Below are 23,543 nucleotides of genomic sequence, written 5' to 3' on the forward strand. Positions count from 1 at the left end.
ACCAAAAATGTTTGAGCACATTTATTCTTATTAAACATCAACATCACAAAACCTCTATTTGGAACAAACATCAAATTTACAAACATGTCTTTTTCTAAAGTTTGGTAGAAGGTATTTTGCTCACACATGACTCGTTTGATCTGTTGAGATGCGCCAGAGATTTCTACAGTATTTACATAATTTAAAAATCCTAGTTTCAATGGCAACTCTGTTCCAGATAACTTTATTCACATGTTTTCCTTTCCTCTAATTCAAGAACGGTTCTGACATTAGCTCAGTTTGCAGTCTCAGAACACACTGAACAGAGGAGAATCAATAGAAAAGAGTTGTCCTGCTGCCGAAGGCAGGACAATATAGTGTACAACACACACAACTTAAATTAGAGGCAAAGAAGAAGAAAAGGCTTGGTCCTAAAACAGCAGGACACTGTCAGAAGTAAGTGCACATTGTCCTTCAAGGCTGAGTTGTCAGTCTTCAGCTTTATTTTCTCACCATGAATCCTCTCTCCTCCTCCTCCGTCTGGCACTCGACTTGAAAAAAGTGCAAAGTTCTCTGAACCTGCAGTGATGGTGCTTTACACGATTCACAAGGAGCAGCCGGCCATGTACTTCCCTATAAAACAGAATACATTATCAAACGGAAAGTGCCTCTGCCTAGACTAGACATACAGTCTTTCACATTTTTATTATTTCCATTGACGACGTACTATACTATGACTTTTTATGACATTTATTAGAACAAAATTTGTGAAGATTTTATGGCATAAATTATGATAAATTATGGACATTTTAAGACTTTTTTTTTTTTTTATCATTTATGACAGTTTACTATGATTTTTTTGTGGATTTTTTATGGCATGCTATAATATGACTTTTTAATGATGTCAATCTATACTGACAAAATATACTATTAAATGATTTATGACATACTATAACTTTTTTAATGTCATACTTTATTATATATCACTTTTATATAATGTCTTTATGGCATACTATACTATGACATTGTAACTATTGACTGACTATTTTATAACGTTTTAATGGCTTCTTTTTAAATTGCATAATATACTTTTATATACTATATACTATGAGATTATTAATGACATGCTATACTATGAGATTATTAATGACACGCTATACTATGAGATTATTAATGACACGCTATACTATGAGATTATTAATGACATGCTATACTATGAGATTATTAATGACACGCTATACTATGAGATTATTAATGACACGCTATACTATGAGATTATTAATGACACGCTATACTATGAGATTATTAATGACACGCTATACTATGAGATTATTAATGACACGCTATACTATGAGATTATTAATGACACGCTATACTATGAGATTATTAATGACACGCTATACTATGAGATTATTAATGACACGCTATACTATGAGATTATTAATGACACGCTATACTATGAGATTATTAATGACACGCTATACTATGAGATTATTAATGACATGCTATACTATGAATTTTTATGGAATTCTTTTTGACATACGATACCATGACATTCTCATGATATCAATCATGACATACTACTATAACATGACTTTCATGATGTTTTTATGGCATTTTTATTAAATATTATACTTAAAAAAAATGTTTTTATGACATACTATACTTTGACTTTCATGGAATTTTTATGGCAAACTCATCGATTCCATGTTATATACTATACAATTACTTTATGCTATGATACACAATATACTATGATATTTTAAGATGTTTCCATTGCATTTTTATGCCATGCTATACCATTTTTATATGTTTTTATTCATACTACATACTATACGATGAATTTTACCAACTTTTTATGGCTTTTTATAGCATACGATACTATGACGTTTTTCATAACATCCTATACTTTGACTATTTTCGCTTTATACGACATACTGTGTCATAAAAGACATAGCATAGTATGTCATATAAAGACAGTGTAGTGTGTCAAAAAAAGTCACAATATAGTAAGTCATAAAATGACTAGGTAGAATATGAACTTGAATATAGTATGTGATAATATAGTTACTATACTATAGTATGTCATAAAAAAGCCGTAGAATGTCATAAACAAGTCGTAGTTTAGTGAGTCATTAAAAGCCATATTATCATGTCATAGAATTTGATAAAAAAATGTCATAATATAGTATATTCATAGTATTATATGTCATAGAAATGTAACTAAAAAATCATAATATAATATGCCATAAAAAAATAATGGCAAAGCGTTATATAGTATATCAGGAGGTACATTTCTATACGCAGGAAATCATTTAATTTGATTGGTATACTGCATGTATATTTATCTCCCTTTGTGTATAGATGTGTGAGTTCAGTATCACCTGTGGCAAATCTCTTTTTGACCAGCGACATGCGGTAGCGGCTGCCCACCAGCTCCACGTCCATGCCCGACAGCGAGGCCCCGGAGCCCACAAACTGAACAGCCAGGCTGGGTGGAGGACCGCGGGGGACCTCCAGGCACTGCCAGCTGGCACACAAAGTCCCCGAGCCTGGGACAACACCAGCAGGCAAAGAGACAAGAGTGAAATACTTCAGATGCAGTCTCACGATTATCTTCTAAATCACTTCTCAAATCTCATCTTAAAAAAAGAAGATTTTTTTAAAGTTATTATTAGAATTACTATTTTGACTTTTATCGTATATTATCGGTGGGTATTTTATTCTATTTCAGTTTTGTATTAAGTACTGAACAGTTTCTTTTTAGTCGTCATCAAGCTGCAAAACGGTTTACAAGACGTGCAGTAAAATAATGAATCACTGACTAACACTGCCAGACATTATTCATGTAAAACAGCACTTTTGAACATTTTAGTCATAAAGAAACATTGTTTTTCAGGGGCAGGGAGGAGTTACGATGACCTTTCAGTGCTTTGTCTTTGGCTCATAAACTGGAGAAAACTTCTAACTATAAACATTTGAAATCCCATTCATCAGTGACAACTACGAAGAGTATCTTTTTCTGTGTTCTCCAAGCCTGCAGCGTCGCACCGAGGTCGTAATATATCCTTAGATCAGGGGTCTCAAACTCGCGGCCCGCGGGCCAAATGCGGCCCGCCGGACGCTAGTTTGAGGCCCCCGCCTTGATATGAAAGTTTAATGTTAGTGCGGCCCGCGCGAGTTTGACATGGATGCTGTATGGTATCATGTACCCAGAAATGACAGCTTAAAGCTGTGTGCACACCGGACACAATTGACACGATTTTGTCTCGCCCATACGCGAGCGAGCCCGCCTGTTTTGCTTTTTCTCTCATCATCCATGACTGAGATCACCACCATCACTGCGCTGTACTGCTCTGAAAGTCCGAAGCTCCGCTGTCATTTCTGGGTACATGATACCCTCTGGAGGCGTCACATTCTCCCTAGTTCTCCCTATAAACGTGCATTTTTTTCACACTGACAGGCTCAGATAGTTACAATAAGTGTCCGACAACATACTAGAAAGGAGAAATGAACGTATGTCTACCTTTAGCTTGAGATCGCTGTTTGTTGTTGTTCTGTTGCTGTGTGGACTAAAGGGGTGTTCACAGCAAAAGCGACAAAAATAATCGCAAAATACTCAAAAATACTCCCATGGTCAGTAAACGGCCGCCGGTAAACTGTGGGTTTTTCCCCCAGTTCTATCCTTCAGTGCTGCTGCTCTGAGCCGGCTGCCTGCCAGCTAGCAGTGGTTCAGTCCTCCGGTCCAGTCCCGCGAAAAAAATAAACAACCTCCGGTCTGCATTGACTTTGTATGTAATCTCGTCGGTTTTCCTCCGGTTCTCTCCCTCCGAAACTCCCGGTCAGGTAAACCGCCAGCGAACTCCGGTCCAGTCCCATTCCCCCGGTCAGGGGAAGTTCACAGGGGATTCACCGGCTCTCTCCCTCCAGAGCCGGCTGCGAAACATAAACTCTCCTGGTCGTTAAACGGTTGTCGGTAAACTCTGTCTTCCATAAACTGCAGCGGGCACAGCAGCCTGCAGGACACCGCACAGGACCTGTGTGCAGTAACGTTATGAGACTCTCCACACTGATTGGCTCTCGCAACAAACAGCGATCTCAAGCTAAAGGTAGACATACGTTCATTTCTCCTTTCTAGTATGTTGTCGGACACTTATTGTAACTATCTGATCCTGTCAGTGTGAAAAAAATGCACGTTTATAGGGAGAACTTATAATATAAATATTAAACGGCCACCACAAACACTTTGTGTTTCCATGGTTTCTGACGTTCAACCAATCACTAACTGTGCCGTGCTCGACGTCATATGCAGGCGCAGGACCCTGAGCCAATCTGGTACCAGCGGAAATTACGTTCTTTGTACGTCAGCTAAACACTAAAACTTAAACTTCAACACAACAGCGATACCTAGTGGAATTATATATTACACAGCCCCAAACATGTCTTTCTCAAAGCCTGCAGTGAAGAGAAAGGTTGGTGATGAGCACAGACAATTTCAGGAAAAGTGGGAAATTCAGTATTTCTTTGTGGAGCACAGGGGCACTCCGACGTGTCTTATTTGCACAGAGAAAGTTGCGGTGCATAAGGAATACAATTTGAAACGTCATTACACAACTAGACATGCTGAGGACTATGCAAAATACCAGGGAGATGAGAGAGCCAACCGAGTTGCCAATCTTAAAACATGTCTACTGAAGCAACAAGATTTTTTTAAGAAAGTAACCAAAGAGAATAACGCAGCAGTCGAAGCTAGCTATGTGGTTAGTGAGATGATTGCTAAAGCAGGAAAGCCATTTACAGAAGGTGAATTTGTCAAAAAGTGCCTGTTACAGGCTGCAAGTATTGTCTGTCCAGAAAAGAAAGGTCAGTTCAGCAACATCAGCCTTTCTGCCAACACCGTGGCAGAGCGCATTTGTGACATGTCAAGTGACATTTATGATCAACTGTGTGAGAAAGCAAAATGTTTCAGTGTATACTCAGTCGCTCTTGATGAGACCACAGACATCACTGACACTGCCCAGCTCGCAATATATGTCCGTGGTGTTGATGACAATTTTGAAGTGACAGAGGAGTTGCTCACAGTAATGCCAATGCATGGCCAGACCACCGCTCAGGAGATATTTCACCAGCTGTGTGATGCCATTGAGAATGCCGGTTTTTCATGGAAGAGATTTGTTGGGATAACAACTGATGGAGCGCCATCAATGACAGGGAGGAAAAATGGACTGGTGGCACTTGTTCAAAAAAAACTGGAAGAGGAGGGTGTGGAGGAAGCCATAGCTCTGCACTGCATTATCCATCAGCAGGCCCTTTGCAGCAAATGCCTGAAATTTGACAACGTGATGTCTGTTGTTGTGCAATGCATCAACCACATCAGATCCAGGGGCTTAAAACACAGAAGGTTCCGTGCTTTTTTAGAAGAAATGGAGTCAGAATATGGGGACGTGCTTTACTTCACCGAGGTACGTTGGCTCAGCAGGGGAAACATGTTGAAGAGATTTTTTGAGTTGAGAGCAGAAGTGAAAGTCTTCATGGAGAAGAATGGGGTGGCTGTTCCTGTGTTAAGTGATCCTATATGGCTCATGGACTTAGCTTTTCTTGTTGATGTCACGCATGAGCTTAATGTACTGAACAAGAGGTTACAAGGCCAGGGGCAACTTGTCAGTGCTGCCTATGACAATGTGAGAGCATTCTCCACAAAACTTATGCTATGGAAAGTTCAGCTATCTCAGACAAACCTTTGCCATTTCCCAGCATGCAAGGCACTTGTGGATGCAGGCACACCATTCAGTGGTGAGAAGTATGCTGATGCCATTTTGAAGCTACAGGAGGAATTTGACCACAGATTTGCAGACTTCAAGACGCACAGAGCCACATTTCAAATTTTTGCGGACCCCTTCTCCTTTGATGTGCAAGATGCCCCTCCTGTGCTTCAAATGGAGCTCATTGACCTGCAGTGCAACTCTGAACTCAAAGCCAAGTTCAGGGAGGTGAGTGGAAGAGCAGACAAGCTTGGGCAATTTTTGAGAGAATTGACTCCCAGCTTCCCTGAGCTTTCCAGAATGTTCAAGCGGACCATGTGCCTTTTTGGGAGCACGTACTTGTGTGAAAAGCTCTTCTCCACCTTGAACTTCAATAAGTCCAAGTACAGGACCAGACTTACTGATGAGCATCTTCAAAGTCTACTGAGGGTCTCAATTGCTTCCTCCCTCAAGCCAAATGTGGCTCGGCTATGCAAGAGGAAGCGCTGCCAGACCTCTAGCCAAAAGTAGGCAAGAGAAGCCATGTTCAGAACAGCTCATGTTGAAAGTTTCATTAATGTTCATGTTAAAGGTTAAATAACTGTTAATACTGTTAATTTGAATCTGAAAAAAAATAATTTCTCTACCCACCAACTATATGTGGTTTCTTAAGTTTTTCTTATTTGCTGTTTTATTATTATTTTATTTATTTATTACTGATTGATTGATTTATTTTCTTTATTCTTTATTTGTTTATTTATTTTTTCATCTTATTTTGTGTAGAAAATTAAAAATTAAGATATTTGAGAACAGTGGAATGTTTTATCAGAGCTTTTCTTGTGGAAAACCGGAACCAAAGCACTGAAAAAGTGTAGGGTATAGCAGAAGCAAAAGCATTGAAGACAGTTTTTTTTTCTTTTTTTTTCTGTTTTTAATAAATGCGTTTTTTTTGTTGAAAACCTGATGCGGCCCAGCCTCACCCAGACCCTAGCTCCAGTGGCCCCCAGGTAAATTGAGTTTGAGACCCCTGCCTTAGATGAAAAGAAATAATGAGATAAAAATAATAAATGTGGGTGTCTGACACAGTCAGGTGAAGGAAACTTCAAGCTCAAGCAATTTCATTATATTTTAGACTTTCCCATCTTAAAATAGAGCTTTGAAAGATTCTTTTATACGGCGTCTCTTATCTGTGCACCATTAACGTTGTGAAATATGAGCCGCAATCCATTTGACAGAATAAAAGAGGAACATTTTATGCTTGTCTTTGCGTTGGTGGATGAGAGCAGCTGGCACGTTCAAATGCTAATGCTGCTGTTAAAAGGTAATGACACGCCTTCAGACTTTAGCTTTTTGTTAGAACAGAAGAATGCGGAATGCAGAGATGTTAATTACTCACTTCTTGTCTGACGCAATGTGAACCCGACAAGAAGGAAATGAAGTAGAAGTAGCTCTAATTTTTAATGAGATGGAAGCTCATGATTGACACTCAACAGGCTGTAAGTTAGATAGATGACTAGGTGTGAGCATGTGCATCTGTGTGTGTAGGTTTCCCTCTCTGTATTAAACTCTCCTGGTTCAATAAGGGGTAAAAGAAATAAAAGCAAAGAGGTAAAAAAGAGAGCAGCAGCGCTCTGACCTTTGCTGTGGTTGGTCGGGGAGATGTTTGGTAGTTTCCACAGCAGCCGTCTTTCCTCAGCGTTCCTGCAGAGGAAGATAAATAGTCAGCGAGGCCTAACCGGCTTCTCCTGATCCTGATCCATCAGAGTCACCTTTACATTCTTAAATGACGTGACACCAGTGACAATCAGTGTGTACTCTGGTACTTTTAGAGCAGTAACCAAAGATATATACCTTTACTCTAGCTCCATCATCAAGTCGTTTTACTTTTTCCCATACCTTGATTGATACTCTGACATTTGATTTGAATATATCTTCGGGTTTTGGAGTGTTGATGACGTCACCTTAATGGGCATTTTTCAATACTTTCTGACATTTTATAGAACAAGCGATTCATTAAGAAAATGATCAACAGATTAATCGTTAATGAAAACAATCACAACAAGTGCATAAAATTAAAATACATACGACTGTAATAAGACTTGTGTTATATTATGATTACATGGTTCATTTATAATTCTAGTTGTGCATTACAAATAATCTTTTTCATTATAATAATCAAGTCGATAACCGGGCAGACCATAACACTGGTTACAGGTGACGGCCAGTCATCAGAAACTGCTCATTATCACTCCATCACTCACCAGGAGGCGGGAGGCTGGCACTGCAGATCTGTGGCAGTGTGGTCGAGTGGCAGCAGCACCTGGACAGCGGCGAGCTGGGTGGAGGGCGCGGTGGCGGGGCAGCAGTGGTAATCCAGGGACACGCGCGTCACTGTGCCGCTACGCTGACACTCTGCAGACAGAAGGAGGGGAGCCCTACCCGGGTCCTGAGAGGACACCTGAGGAGACAACGGAGATTTTCTGTTGACATGGTTTTAAGACAAAAAATAAATTCCAGAGCAGGTTTGGAGGCATCTTAAGGTTTGACTAAAGTCAACTGAAGGAATGGATTTTACAAAATCTGGTAACACTTTATTTTACGGGCCCTTAATTTCTAGTTTTCGAGAACACCATGTATTATTTGAAGTTGTAAGAAACTATGATGACTGGTACTAAGTTTACAGTAGTTAAAATAGAGAAAGTGTTCAGGTAATACACTTCCAATTATCAGTAGCGCAAAGTCCTGAAGCCAGAGCAAAGAAGAAATGTGATATTTGTCTACAAGGAAAAATAAAGTTTCCAATAATAAACGGATAGTGAACGAAGATTTACTTAAAGGGAGCTTTTCTTTCAAGGGTATTCCTGTTTCACTTTGGGACAAATGTGTGAATTAGGGACCTGAAAAATGAGGCATTATTGAATATTTATTAACTTTTTGGTAACACCATCCAACATAGCTAAAATTAATTGTGCAAATAATATCGAGAAATTGTATTAAAATGGCCCAAATATGCAGAAAGAAATAGTAATGACGAATACTAATTTGAAGTCCTGACCTGATACTTCAGCAGCGCGATGTTGTAGTACGAGGCCTGAGGGTTGAGTTCAGCCTCTCGCTGCAGGTAGAGCTGCAGAGCCTGCATGTTGAACCAGAAGTCTCTGGTGTCTGGGTCACTCTGAGACGGATCACTGTCGAGACACAGCGGCAGGGCGGTGAGGATTGCATTACAGCTAAAAACACAGTTGTGACTCAACAAGCGGACGGACAGCTGACCTGTAGAGCAGCTTTTGATTTGGCAGGAAGTGATCGATCCTTGAAATGTTCACCAGTCTGAAACTGAGCACGGGAACGTTGGGGTTGGCTGTGAAAATCCGGGTGATGCCAGCAGGGAAGGACATGGTCAGGTCTCCAGTGATCTTCACCAGACAGCTGGAGAAAGAAGGAAACACAAGCCGAAATAAATCCTGTTAATAAGCCGCCCAAAACAATTAATACAAATCGGAACCCCACCCGTCCAATGCAGCAGAATAAGAGATATCATTTATCAGACTCCACACATACAAAAGGAAATGTTTTTCACATGAGCAGTAACACCCCAGTAGAGTCTGATCCTGTAGAGCATGACATGTAGATCATGTGACCGGTCTGACTGACGCAAACAGGACAATAACGTTACCGGGCAAAGCAGGAATCAGACTCGTCTCTAAAACTGTGCAAGACCTGCAAACACACTTACACTCAGAGGACGATCAGAGTTCCTCCTTAAGAGCAGAGGAAGTGCAAGATATGTTTTTCTTTGATCTTTAAGAAAAAGGTTTTCATGCTGACCGGTTGTGCTGTCCACCTTTGAAGTAGGCGTTGATGTATTCTGTTATGGCTGCTGCCACCGGCCAGGCCTCCTGTGTGCTGAGCGAAATGGGACTGGGACCTCGCGACAGGTGCACTGCGGAGAACAAATGTGATAATCCTGCTGTTATCATGAATAAAGTCACGTTTAAAAGAATAGTTTGACATTTGTTTGACGCTAGCCTGGCTCTGTTTGAAGGTAACAAAATCTGCCTGCCAGCACATGCAAAGCTCATTAATTAACACATATCTTGTTTTTTAAACATCCGTCCTGTTGTGAAACTGTATTCATGCGCTGAGGCTTACACTGTCTTTGTTGGTAGTCCTGGTGCTGGTAAGGCAGAGGTGAGGCTTGTCCTACTCTGGCAGGACTAGGCGCTCGGTTTTGAGCCCCCCAGTCGGTGTCCCGGGCCTGAGGACCCCACTCACTGGGGCTGGAGGAGGAGGAGGAGGTGAGGGAGGGGCTGGGCTCCGGCAGCGGGGAGGAGCACAGAGACCGGGACTGAAGCACAAGAATTGGCAATATTGGCTCAATCTTCAGAGAGAAGACTTACTGACCTACTGCATCAGTGGGGACTGTTATCATTTATACAGTTCACATGAATTTGGTCATTTGATATTAACAATGTTATAAATGATAGAACCACCAGAAAGGTAATATTGATACAGAATTACAAGCAGTGAGTTAGATTGAAAAAAAGAGTTTTCCTTTTTCATTCTTTGTATTGCTTACAGAAAACAGTAAAACTGTGACAGGTTATGTCTATAATTTTGATACTCTTCGTATCTAAATAATACAAGAGTATCAGGGCGAACATAATGTTAAGAAAATATGAATTTATTCAATTAGCTGAGAACTTACTCTCTCGCAGCCGCTGAGTCGGCCCGACGTCCTCTTGGCTCGGGTCGCTCTCGGAGGAGCAGCTGCAACCACTTCAGTTGTGTCCTGTCTGAAGTTGTGCTTGGACCCTTACAAACACATCAAAACAACAATTGGACATCACATTATGAAAGACATCCTCGAAAATCAGTCAGAAGTCGTTCTCAGAACAGCCGGAGACCAGCGGAACACGCCGCGCTGCCAAATACAAGCTGGCACAAAACACGAGCACATTATATTTGTATTGGATTAATTGAGGGATTTAGCATCCTGTTGGTATCTGAATATTCTTCATTTATGTTCCTCTTCAGTAAGAAAGACCCCCCAAAAAATTCATGATGATACGACATTCATTTTCCATGATGCTAGGGTGGGTAATGTATTTTAGAACAAACTTTGTTATATATTTGTTGAAATTCTCATTACATCCCGACAGCAATCAATACATGTAATGCATTTATTGTGCCTCACCGGAGTCTTCCACAAGCTGCGAGCTTGAAGCTGTGAGTACTAACAATGTCCATGTTTGTTGTTTAAGTTCATTATGATAATTTTGGGGGAGTGGCTTTGGAGGGACGGGCTGTCAGCGTTTCTCACTAGATTGTTCCTTCTCTACTGACAAAATATTTATTTATAAGTATTTATGATGAAATGAGCATTTTAATATGCTTTATAACTCTAATCCTTGCAAAATCCGTTGCAACCAATGACTATTTTCATTAATCAATTAATCGCTTGGTCTACAAATTTTAGAAAATAGTGGAAAAATATATATATTTTTTCACAAACAATTTCCTGGAGCCTAAGGAGTTCAAACTGTTAAGATATTTAGTTTACGATCACTTAAGACATAAAAAAGCATTGAATCCTCACATTTTAAAAATGAGAACCAGGTCATGTTTAGCCTTTCTGCTGGATAACCTTTGATGATTAATTAATCCAAACAGTTTCTGTTGATCAAACGTCAGAGCATCGTCATCACTCTGTCAACCTGTGATTAAATGAATCCTCAGTTGAATAATAACCATAAAACTATCCCAGCTGAGACTTTCTGTCCTCATCGAGGTAACACGCATTGAAAATAAAATCCTTGCAGCTAATTTAACAGATGAAAGCTGAATAAGCCCGAAATTAACGATGGCTGGAAAGATTAGGCTTCATAATGACTCATTAGAAAGGCTGACTCAATGCAGGGAGGCGCTTTAATCAGAAATCTGAAGTGAACGTTCTGCATTATAAATGAAAATTCTTTTATTCATATATTCGTTCTGAAAGTTCTGGGTAGATTGTTCGGTTTATTAAAGCAGTAGATCTTAAATACTAAATATATCATAATGTGCATTTTCAGTTAGTGTGGCTGGTTCGATTACAGCCTTGTGAATTATGTAAACAGCTAAAACTCCAGATTTGAATGATTGATTGTCGTACAGGCACTGGCCGTCTCTCGCCTTGACTGCTGCAACGACCTTCTGGCAGGACTGCCAGCATGCACAGCAAAACCTCCTCCAATGGTCCAAAACGTCACTCTACATTTCATTACTCTCCATTAAGCTCAAGTCGTTAATGGTCACCTATAAAGTGCTCACTAGCACCTTCTCATTCAGTACGAATCTGCAAATGAACGCCGACTAATCAGACCGTCACTGCGAGGCAGAAACTTTCAATCCAAACTCGTCTACTGCGGCTTACTTGGCGGTGGAACAAGATACTGAACTCGATCCGCTTCAACAAGATCCTTCTTGGTTTTACAAATTGTTTTTAAGTGGTACCTCTTCTCTTCTTACTCATCTAATATGATCTCTCTTCCTCCTTCTCTTCCTCCTTTTTCTATGCATCTCTCTCTCTAAAAATGTAACTTTCTATGCACCTATGTGTTGCCTCATACACCTGCAGCCTTTTGTGTTCGGTGGAACATGCAACTGAGTGTTGCAGCACTTCTGCTTCTCCTTCTTGATCTACTGTGACTTGGATTGTACCTCATTTGTACGTTGCTTTGGAAATGGATAAATGTAAATGTTATGGTAGAGATAGCAGCGTACGACTCGTTTTTTAGATTAAAAGCTAGTTTCCCGTTTGGACCCTGACTCAGATTTCAATCATAGCTCAGATCCTCATGTTAATGTCATATTGTTCTATCTCACTTTTGTATAGACCTCATTTAAATTGTTTTAATCATTTTATTTTTTACACTTTTAGTATGTCTACTCTTGTAACCCTAAAATTATGAAAAGATGAACTTGCTGCCAACCTCAATAAAAACGTAATGATCAAAAAAGACTGAAAATAAATAAACAAATCAGTACCCTTGTGCGAGCCGATACTGCATGATATCTGAGTGTTCAAATCCAGGCAGTCTTGATCCTTATCTGTGGAAAAACACAGATCCTCCTGTGGTCCCGAATGCCTTGTGAGCGGAGGGGCGTTCCTGCGTGGCTCACTGTCTGATGATCGATGTTTCCTCCTCTCGCCACCTCCCTCTCCTTTCCCTCCTCCTTCTTTCTGTGTTTTGGAGCTGCTCTGCCCTCCAGAGACACTTTCACTGAACGGGTTGTGGAAAGAGTTCCAGTGAATTAGCTCCTTCTTGGACTGAGCTGTGGGCAAAGAGCTTGAATTGGCATCGAGTACCAGCCTATTGCTATTGGTAGAGCCGCCGCCGCCGCCGCCGCCGCTGCCGCCGCCGCTGCCGCCGCCGCTGCCGCCGCCGCTGCCGCCGCCGCTGCCGCCGCCGCTGCCGATGCTGCTGCTGCGTGCAGAGATTAACCCAGCTGCTGCAGCCAGCGACGACTGGTGCGTTGGGCTGCCAATCATCGTGATTGCAAACGGGTCATCAGAAGTAACAGGCGGAGGGAGGCTCTGGTCTCTTTTCCTGTCTCTGTTCTTACGATTAGAGGAGGATGAAGAGGAGGAGGAGGTCGGGAGTGTCTTGGTGTCGGTGAGGGCGATGGAGAACGGGTCCACTCGCACATCCATCCGCCTGCCCTCCTGGGTTGGGCGAGGCGGTGGACGCGCCCAGGCGTCAGACAGGTTTAATGTCTCCTGGGTGTCGGTCCTCTCAAACGCAGCGAGGAAGGGGTCCTCGGGGGGGATGTGTTTGCAGTTCCACACCGACGACTCCACCTCGGGCGGGGGGAGGGACTGGGAGAAAGCAGGGAACCGCATGGATGAAAGGTCCATATCTGGGGGGACACGAGAGGGACGTGACGAGGCGACGGACCAGACGCTGGCAGGAGGGTTGTCCTGCAGGTGAGGACTACGACCAGGTGAGGGGTCACGGAAAGCAGAGAGGAAAGGGTCCACGGGTCGTCCCAGTGTTTGCATCTGCTCTTTACTCTGTGACACAGGAGGCCAAGCCGCCCAACCCACCGGCTCAGGGGAGGGCCCAAGGGGCTGATGGGAAGGTGAGTCCAGGCCAGAGTCTTCGACGTTCTCTGGAGAGGAGGAGTCGGACGAGAAGGCAGCGTCTGACACACGCACACCAAACACATCACAGGGTATCAATACAGAGCAGAACATCAGCGGTGATCAACACCAGTCACACACAAAGAACTCAGTGGTAAATTAAAGTTTCAGTACAAAACAAATAGAGAGCAAATGACTGAATGAGTGAGTTTATTTAGTAATGTTCCCCTCCTGAATGTGGCTTTATGTACAGACTATTTGAACTAACTTTTAAATACTCATTGTACATCTACGGATTGTGACAATATACGGACATTTCTATGAGGGCACTGAAGATGCTGCATATGGAGGCATGCTTGGACTGTTTGCTACTCTGGCAACTTATTTAGTTTTGTTTGGTTTCTATCGTATGTCGGTGGGTGTATCGGGTGTAATATATACAACTCTTACATTCAGAGGCAACAAAAGCGATCTGCTCTCTGATTTGTTCCCGACCGTCGAAGCTTTTGGACTTGAAGGCCGACTCCAGCGGTGGTCCGAACAGACTGTCTGAACCAGACGCTGTTGAGCTCAACCTGGTACAAACAAGGAGGGAAGGAGAAATAAAATCAGGGAGAGTAAAGGAGTGACTGAGGGAGCGATGAGGAGGAGGAGGAGTGAGAACAGAAGAGTGGGCATGCCTCCTTTGCTCAACTGAAAGAGAAATATGGCATACCTGCAGATAAGAAACTATGTCCAATGGAATTTACAGAGTTTTGAAACATACAAATCTTGCCCAGGAATAGGTTGATCACAACACGCCATGGGCTTGAACCATGGCACTATAATACAGCTCGGTAAGCACTAAAAAGAGCATTCTAAGCCTGTGGAACAAAGATGCAGCACCTGTATTCAAAAGCTGGTAAGCTGAACTTACTGTTACTTTCTGTTTTTGTATCCGTTTCTTTATTGTTTTGAGTTTGTAAAAGAAAACCTCATGAATAGAATATTTTTAAAAGTGGGTGTAACTTTCCAAAACCAGCAATCTGATATTCACACCCACATCACACCGTGACTGGCCAGCTATGTGGAGGTGAGAAAAAAGCCAATGGTGGATTCCTCTCCCGAGGTCTCTTGTTAATCTCTCTGAACACAACTATTTCTGTCACTGTTCATGGGAACAACGGAGGGGGGCACTGTGAATGCCTTCCAGGAGAAACTGATAATGTGCGTCGTTATCTGCATATTTTAACGGTTATTGCATCAATGATGCTGAGTTTGGCTTGCTAGTTCCAATTAAATTAAATATTTATGCATATAATGATATTTCAGACGATAGTGTGCTTCCAACTTAGTGGCAACAGCTTGATGAAGACTCCTGTTTAAATATGACAATGCCTGCCAGCATAAAACCAGGTGTAGAAGAACCTCATCCACCAGCTTTGGGATGAACTGGAACGCCGACTACAGGCCAGACCTCATCACCCTGAAACTCATTAATAATAAACTATTGTGGCTGAATGGAAGCAAATTCCTGTGGGAAGCCGTCCCAGTACAGTGGTGCAGCAGATCAATGCCGATCACTTTGTAATAAGACATATGGGTGTAATGTTCAGGTATCGACAGGTCTGGTCTGTTTGTTTGGTTGTGTTTCTCTTTAAAAAAAACACACAACTAAAATCAAGTAAAAGTAAATGTTGGTGCTCTAATTGAGCTGTAGAGGAATTGAAGACGGAGGAGAGAACAGTGAGAGAAGTTAGGTGACGAAGGTAAGACGGTGACAGTGAAGAGACTGTGAGGAGGAAACCTGAGGAGCTTCAAACCTCTGAAAAGGCCACAGATGATGCAATTTAATCTCCAAATATGTCTACCTCTCCACCACTCAGAGACGGACAAGAGATATGAAGGGTGTAGCAATCTCACCTGCTGTGATCAGGACTGGAGGTGGACCTGCGCAGGCCCTCCTGCTCTCCATCTGTAACACACACACACACACACACACACACACACACACAATGAGATACAGGCTCACTGCAGAGAATGTTTCCTCATCAGGACTAATCAGCAGTTCTTCGTCGCAGCGTTGATGGGAGGCTGAGATCGACTGAGATAGGACAACATGAGGGAAAACCTATTAGCCATTACTTTCTCTGTGATAAATACCAGCAATTAGCCCGGTCTCACTCAGCTCCAGCCACTATCGCTGCAGAGCAACTGCTTTAATCAGACGCTCATCGTTAATCCTGCTGCCTCTGGGCTGAAGAGAGAGAGACTCCCCGCTGCAGTGAAGCAGCAGGTTGTAGCCTCCAGCCTAACCTACTGGCGGCTAGCAAACCTCTCGGTGATAAAACATGCTGTGGAGCACGAGCAGAGGGCCCGGGCGTGACTAATGGAGGGTGGCTGTTTATGCAAGGTCAGCCAGTGACGAGATTTTCTGTCTAGAGGGAACCATGGTAGAGAGATGCTGCAGGAAGTAAAAAATGTCTTTAATCCTACAGACGTGGTTCTGTGTGAGCGTGTGTGAGAAATGGTCTTCATCCTTTTCAAATGAACCACAAACAAATGTAAGGATGGAAAATTCAAACCTCCATTGCAGGTAACATGACATTAGATGACTGATGATAATCCAAAAATTGCTAAAAACAATCATATTATAAAGTCCCAGAGCCCAATTTCCCATATATCAAAATAGTTGCAGAGTTATTTCCTGATTAATAATTGAATAATAAACTTTAAGCTCTATACTAAAATAAATACAAATAAGAGCTCGACAGACAGACAGATAGTTATTGAAAATGAGAGACTAAAACCAGACTCACCCCCGTGGGAGGCAACTTCGCCCTCTTCTGATCGACCTCCTGCAGTACTCGAGTTCCCTGCAGAGACACCAACAGAAGACAACAGCTTTCACAAGTCTGTACTATAAGTTACAGTGCAGGAAACACATTTGTAACTGATTTACAAACACTAAAAATGACTCCACAGTCAGAAAAAAACATTCATACACATTTGTTTGAACTTACTGGAGAGATGCCGCTGGATTGACACCTGAAAGTCAGGAGAGGGGGACAGATTGGGTCAATACAGTGGACTCATGTAGAAGAAAAGGATGGTGTTATTCTATGTTTGTTTGTTTATTACTGTCAAAAAAAGAAACAAAACAATGAATGAATCAGTCTATAAGTACTTTCTGACTCCCCTGCCTCGTTAGTGGCGATGAGCTTTAAGACTACAGGTTCCTAATTATTAAGACAACAACTGGACACTAGATTTTAGTCAATCAAATAGGAATTAATAGTGCTTGTTCAGGGTTATTATCAGCTGCAAATTAACATGCATTTAGGTCTCTAGTGGGTATTTAAAGCAGCAGAGCCCACGTTTATCGCAATGAATGAATGTGTCCCAGTGGAACAGTGATGTGTTTTAATAGCTATTGGACAAAAAGACGATGAATAAGATGCTGTATATCGGGTCAGTAGGATCAATTACTTGTTAGTTTGGTTTTTCCATGAGGGTTGTTGGCAATAAGAAACATATAGAATGACAATGGAAGGAATTATCCTTAAACATGTAAAGTCTGACTCTCTTTTTTACTTTTTGTTCATTAGAAAAGGTCGAGATTTGAGTGTTTCCTTCTAGACCTCGAGGACAGAGTATTTGAGGTAAATAGTCTGAAGGTGAGGGACACGTAGCTACATCCAGAGTTTCTTTGGGGAATGGATCTGGATCAGGGAACAGCTAAGTAACCTGCATTAAGAACATTTACCACACAGTTTTAGATGTCTTGTCAAAGGGATGCTGAAACACACAGAACATAAAACAGAAACACAAAAACAAACAACCTGCTGCCGGACCCCTCTGTTGGGCGGCAGGGTGAGCGCCCCAACGGTGGCTTTCAGCTCCTTCTCTGTGGCAGCGGAGTTACTGCGATTGCTGCTGGCGACCGGTCTGATCTGGATGTGGAACTTCTTGGGCTCCTCGTCATCAAAGTCCGAGTCACTGGAGTAAAAGTTGTTCTCCTTCTCCTCAGAGCAGCGTAAAGAAGAGAGGATGGTCAAGGAGAACAAGCTCATACTGTATGCAAAGAATGAAAAGTGATGTTTGGCAAGAACACATCAAGATAGGAAAGCGTTATTGGCAATCAGAGAGACAAAGAGAGGGCCCTGTTTAACGTTACACTAGATTACGATTGTTCTGGCTCAACTATACAACAGTTTCATTATCCAAAACTCTTAATGCAAAGAGTGCGTGTTCATTTTACTGCACTTTATACTACTTGCACTTTACTATTTTTGTTTTTTTATGTGCATCTGTTCCCCTGTATACTGAGTATTGTACATGAAGAGAATGACCTTGCACATTTACAACATTACAAAAGTGAGAAGCATAGAGAAGCATAATTACTTCTTGAGCACTACTGTTATGTTTCCACAAGCAATGAAAGAAAAATTAAATTACGGACAATGTACTGCGCGTCTGTTAGTTAACTGACAGCTGAGTCTTTAAAGTGTCGTAAATATCACATTTAACCACTGCATACAACTGGTTTTCATAAAATGTATTAAATGACTATATTAAAAATGATTAAACTGATAAAAGTTAGATGTAAACTGCTGATTTGATGCTCTGACAAAAGGTACTGTGTGATTATTACTATATTTTATACAGATCTCTTCAATTTGTGTGCTATGTGAGATTTTGAGGACAAAATTGCAAAGAAATTGTGAAGTACTGTAGAATCCAACAAGAACAATATTCAAAAATAAAACTAATGAGACTGAAAAATGCACGAGAGTACATTTCAAAACCAGCAGGTGCAAGTATTTTCTCCCCCTGTTCATCAGTGAATATTACTATTTGTACAAATGCTGCGACTTCCTTGAAGAGCAAATAGAGTCATTTTGAGTCGGTGTAAGACTGTAAGAAATGCAGGCAAGCAGAGTGCCGTGCTACACAGACGGATATGAAAACAGATGCAGAAGCACCACAGAGGGTGCTGGAGGTGACTGCTGCAGAGCTTCAAACAGCCAAACCGCCACATCCTGCAGCACCATCACCCCCAACAAAAGTCACCTCCCCTTCCTCTTTGTTCGGACTGCACTCTGCTGCACGTGGAGGAGTTAAGAACATGTGCAGCATGAGGGCGTTTTAATGAACGTGAACCATTTATTCTGAGCAGGCGGAAGGCTCGATGTGAGGGATGACAAAGTCAGGATGAGTCGTTATCTCGGAGCCGGCAGGACGGAGAGCTGCTCCTGACAAATGGAGCGTTAGGTTAAGAGGACAATTCATTCATGCAGTATCCCATGCAGGCGTTTACCTCGTCTCTACTTAACGAGGGGGATGCATCTAATTATTTGAGTCAACAAATAGGTTAGAGACCTTTATTGTTGTCTAGAGCTCTACAGTTAATGAAGCCATGAATGTGGCCATTTGTGTTAAGAAATTGGTTAAACCCGCCTCTCGCCTCCAAACTTCTGATTACGCTTCAATTAAAAACGCCTCCTCTTTAGTTAAGTGCCTCTTTAGAGTCTATTCAGTGGACTCATGAGGTTTCATTTGGAGCAAATTGCATCGGGCATGTGAGTGAGGTATGTTTGTGAAATCCTTCAGACGTCTTAAGTCTTACTTTCCAACTGAAGTGAATTTAAAGAAGGCTCAAGTTGTTGTTTTACATTTGTTAACATTAACATCCAGATTAAAGTTTTTGTTGTGGTTCATATAACTGAATACTTTTGACTGTTGCCAGACTAACAGAGGCCACCAATAAATACCAATGACCATATATAAATGATTCATCCCTGCTGGAAGTTTCATATTTTATTGTTTTACAACATTAAATCAAAGTGGATTTAATATGATCACGTTTATCACTGGTATGGCCTTCACAATCACTCATTTGAAGACTCATGGGAGATTTTAGACCCAGACAGCAGTCTCCATCACCACCATCAAAACACCAGATCTTTTGTAAGACTTATGTTCATCCATCCATCAGAGCTCCAGTGCCTCGTTTTTCCTTTTGTAATTGTACTCACAATGTGGCACAAACATCTGTTGACACTGACATGGTTCACCTAAAACAAAGAATGATTATAAGCAATTATTAATCAAAGAAGGAAACGTTAAAATCAGATATTATGTTGAGTTATCCTGACAAAACACGTGTAAGCTGAAAAAAGGATATCATTGGGTGTGCGGTCAGCTCGGATGACAAATCCTTCATCATCTACTTCCAGGGGTGAATTCTATATGAACGGGACACACACACACACACACACACACACACACACACACACACACACACACACACACACACACACACACACACACACACACACACACACACACACACACACACACACACACACACACACACACACACACACACACACACACACACACACACACACACACACGGGAAAGAGAGGAAGTCAGACATCAGCTGGGTCAGCAACACAGAGACAAATGGCACTTAATTCTCATAACTGACACACAGAAGTGCTTTGTCACACTGTTCAACTCCTACATTCTACATGCACCACTGAGAGCTTTCTATCAGCGCGTGTGAGGGAAGAAACAGACGCTACCAATGTTGATGGTGCACGTCTGTAACTAACTTCAACTGTTATTGTACCAACAGGTGAAACAAAGCTGTGTGCTAAAGGTGCTAAGGTGTGCTTTCAGTTTGATTTAAATCATTTGGATGTGGGAATACATGTCAGCTGCCGTCACATGATATTCAAAATAAGACATGAGGGAGGTCTGATTTACAGTCCAGACGACGTGGGAGCAGTTATTTTTAGACAGTGTGGACATATACAGATGGTGGTTGATTAGATCTGATTTCAGTAAACAGATCTCAGTAGGTCAAGTAAGTCCACATGACAAGTGTAACTGTGGCCATTGATAATACTTTTTGTATCAGATCACAGTGAATGAAAATCGGATTTATGAGATTTATTTACAGGTAAGTTGATACATGCTGATTAGACTAGAAAACTATAACTGCAGGAGCAGCTTTACTACAGTTAGATTTAAGGCAGCCATTGTCAATATGTGTATAATATTAATAAATATAAACTAAATAAATGATAATTACAAAAATATAAAAATAAAAACTGTGACAGTGAGAACGGCGTCGCTCCGAGTGAATCTGCAGCTCCCGGTCAGATATTTCCCCCGGAGTTGGTCGAGAAAATAAACCAGAAACGCGACTCCAAAGAGACGATCACTTTGTCTGCTTGATGTCTAAGTAGACATGTTTTCATTGATACAGCAAACACATTACTCATAATAACAAATGTCCGCGATGTTTATCAGTCAGCTTGTGTTGACGTTCTTCTGCCCTCTAGAGGACAGAAATCACTAGATGCGGCTTCAAGTAGTACTGGCTGTCACTTTGCCCTAAATTCCTGTCTATATCCTATCCAGCCACTGATTCATATTTTGGGAATTTGCCAGTTATTGGTTAAAACAGTCAAAGAGAGACGGGGTGGCGGGAAAGCGAGAGCAACAGCATTCCAGGTGAGCTACTGGGGTCCCCACGAATACATACATGTTTATGGGAAAACACAATTAGCGCACTATTATGATCTAAAGACGGCAGACTAGCTTGCTTTTTGGGTTAACTTCAGCATCATTCAGTATTAATGCAACTTTTGCTGACTTTTCTTTCAGTAATAACTATTATAATGTTGAACTTAGAACGTGAATGGACTGTGTCAGTGTGTGTATACACTGTTTACTCTCCCCTGTCACGTTGGTTAGATGGCAGCGTCCAAAGCACACAGTCGTATGCAGTTACGCAGTTACGCATTTACCCCGTCGCTGCCAAAGTATCTCAAAAACCTCTTCTCAGAAGTACCGAAATAAACCTGGGAAACCCCACACCGTCAGTCAAGTCATTAATACACACTCATGATTTCCCGCTCAACTTTGTCCCACAAACACACACTTGTACATGATTTTCTTTCCACCCACCCCCCCAAAAAAAACACACACACTCTTCCCCACTGTGCAGAAGGTCTCTTCAACACATTTGTCTGCAGGGATAACTGCAGCTTTAGGAGTCAGACAGGAAAGATAATTGAGTCAGCGGTTTAGAAGCTGCAGTGTTCTAGTTCGAGTTATGTGCGATACTCACCGGTGTCTCCGGCACAGCGGAGTCTCTGCAAATACAAAATAACACACACATAGATGTATTTTGTTTTCATTTATCAACAAGTACTCAAACTGAAGCCAGTAACAAAGATTAAGATCACTGTGTGTGTGTGTGTGTGTGTGTGTGTGTGTGTGTGTGTGTGTGTGTGTGTGTGTGTGTGTGTGTGTGTGCGTGCGTGCGTGCGTGCGTGCGGACACACTCACGTAGAGTCCGGCTCCTTGTCCCGCTTGCCGAGGCCGGGGATCCTGAAGGCTTTTGCTCGACTCTTCTTCCCGCCTTCTGGTGGCAGAGCTGTCATGTACTCCTCAAAGCCGACCACAGCTACAGATGACAGGCGGTTTGATAAAAGACATTCAGAAAAACCAACACACGGATATACGCACGTCGCCGAACCATTCACTCACTCTTTGTGTCACTATGAATTATTATTCCGCCTCCACAATTCTGTTTTCAGTGTGGGTGCATTCACATTTCTATTGTTATGTAAGCTGCTGATTTAAGTTGTGTGTTTATTTCACACCTACTGGAAACAAAAGAACCTCATCCTGGTGAGATGAGCTGTACCTGGCCTGTCTTTGCCCGTGCCCTTCTGCTCCGCAACTTTCTGGATGAGGTTATCGATGCCGATGTTTTCCACATTCTGCTTGAATTCCTCGTGGACCTGAAGCAGAGCAGGATGATTAGTTGGTCCTTTAAAAAAAGCTTGTAGTATTAGAAAAAGGTGACATGAAATGTATTGTTTTTGTTATCAAAGCTGTGATAATACTGCGTGTGTAATGTTGTGTGTGTTTGCATGCATGTTGTTTGAAATACTGTTTGTTTTTGTGTTTTAAATGTTTGTGTGTATCTTGTTTGAAACGCTATTGCTGCTGTCTTGGCCGTGCTACTACTACTATTAATAATAATAATAATAATAATAATCTTTTTATTTTCTATTTTATTGTTTGTTTGTTCAAATTGAGTCCAAGAGGATCCAACAATGCATCTAACTTAATGTAGGACTATTAAAAAAAGGCCCTTTGATCTCAAGTGTACTGTGAACGTTAGCATGAAACAGTTTGGGAAGTTGAGCTGGACATTAAACTGAAACGCTGCTGACAGAAATCATAGATGATCATCAATCATCCAACAGGAGAAGTGGATCTACAATTGCAAACTCTGACTATCTGACCAGTGTGGCATTGTTGTGACAAGTTATCCCGCTGAGCTTTAACTAAACGTGACTCAGAAAATTGTCAAAAGAAAAAGAAAGGAAAACTGTTGGCAATGACACAAGGGTCCTAAATTATGACACACTGAATGACATGTTATCATTTGCCTTGCTTTTACTGCTTTGTCTGTCAAAGCACTTTGTAAACTCTTTTTAAAAAGGTGCTGTATAAATAAAGTTTTTATTATTATTTATACTTTAATTTTAAATATGAGAAAAAGCTTACCTGTCCCACTTGAACATGGGTGTCCTCTATGGAGTGGGAGTAACCTTTGATCAGCTGTTTTATCTGCCGCAGGTGGGTCTCCTCGATTTCCTGAAACTTCTGCTCACACAAACATGTGC

The 23,543-nt window shown here is 41.6% G+C and overlaps 1 protein-coding gene across 1 annotated transcript in view; it reads right to left on the minus strand.

Moving 5' to 3' along the window:
* Positions 1-16: 16 nt before the first annotated feature.
* Positions 17-23,543, minus strand: part of fcho1 (FCH and mu domain containing endocytic adaptor 1) — a 53,741-nt gene continuing 30,214 nt past the window's right edge. The window contains exons 8-27 of the mRNA XM_079158668.1: positions 23,425-23,523; positions 22,553-22,649; positions 22,192-22,309; positions 21,971-21,995; positions 19,990-20,072; positions 17,667-17,898; positions 16,848-16,872; positions 16,644-16,700; positions 15,748-15,799; positions 14,296-14,420; positions 12,750-13,907; positions 10,429-10,535; positions 9,873-10,068; positions 9,549-9,663; positions 8,994-9,149; positions 8,776-8,908; positions 7,982-8,178; positions 7,357-7,421; positions 2,364-2,531; positions 17-612 (exon numbers count right to left, since the gene is read on the minus strand). Coding sequence (XP_079014794.1) covers positions 584-612; positions 2,364-2,531; positions 7,357-7,421; positions 7,982-8,178; positions 8,776-8,908; positions 8,994-9,149; positions 9,549-9,663; positions 9,873-10,068; positions 10,429-10,535; positions 12,750-13,907; positions 14,296-14,420; positions 15,748-15,799; positions 16,644-16,700; positions 16,848-16,872; positions 17,667-17,898; positions 19,990-20,072; positions 21,971-21,995; positions 22,192-22,309; positions 22,553-22,649; positions 23,425-23,523 — 3,237 coding nt within the window. The 3' untranslated portion in view covers positions 17-583. The remainder of the gene's footprint in view (positions 613-2,363; positions 2,532-7,356; positions 7,422-7,981; positions 8,179-8,775; positions 8,909-8,993; positions 9,150-9,548; positions 9,664-9,872; positions 10,069-10,428; positions 10,536-12,749; positions 13,908-14,295; positions 14,421-15,747; positions 15,800-16,643; positions 16,701-16,847; positions 16,873-17,666; positions 17,899-19,989; positions 20,073-21,970; positions 21,996-22,191; positions 22,310-22,552; positions 22,650-23,424; positions 23,524-23,543) is intronic.

This window comes from Pholis gunnellus (genome assembly GCF_910591455.1).
Source record: "Pholis gunnellus genome assembly, chromosome: 4".
In the NCBI taxonomy this organism is placed as follows: Eukaryota; Metazoa; Chordata; class Actinopteri; order Perciformes; family Pholidae; genus Pholis; species Pholis gunnellus.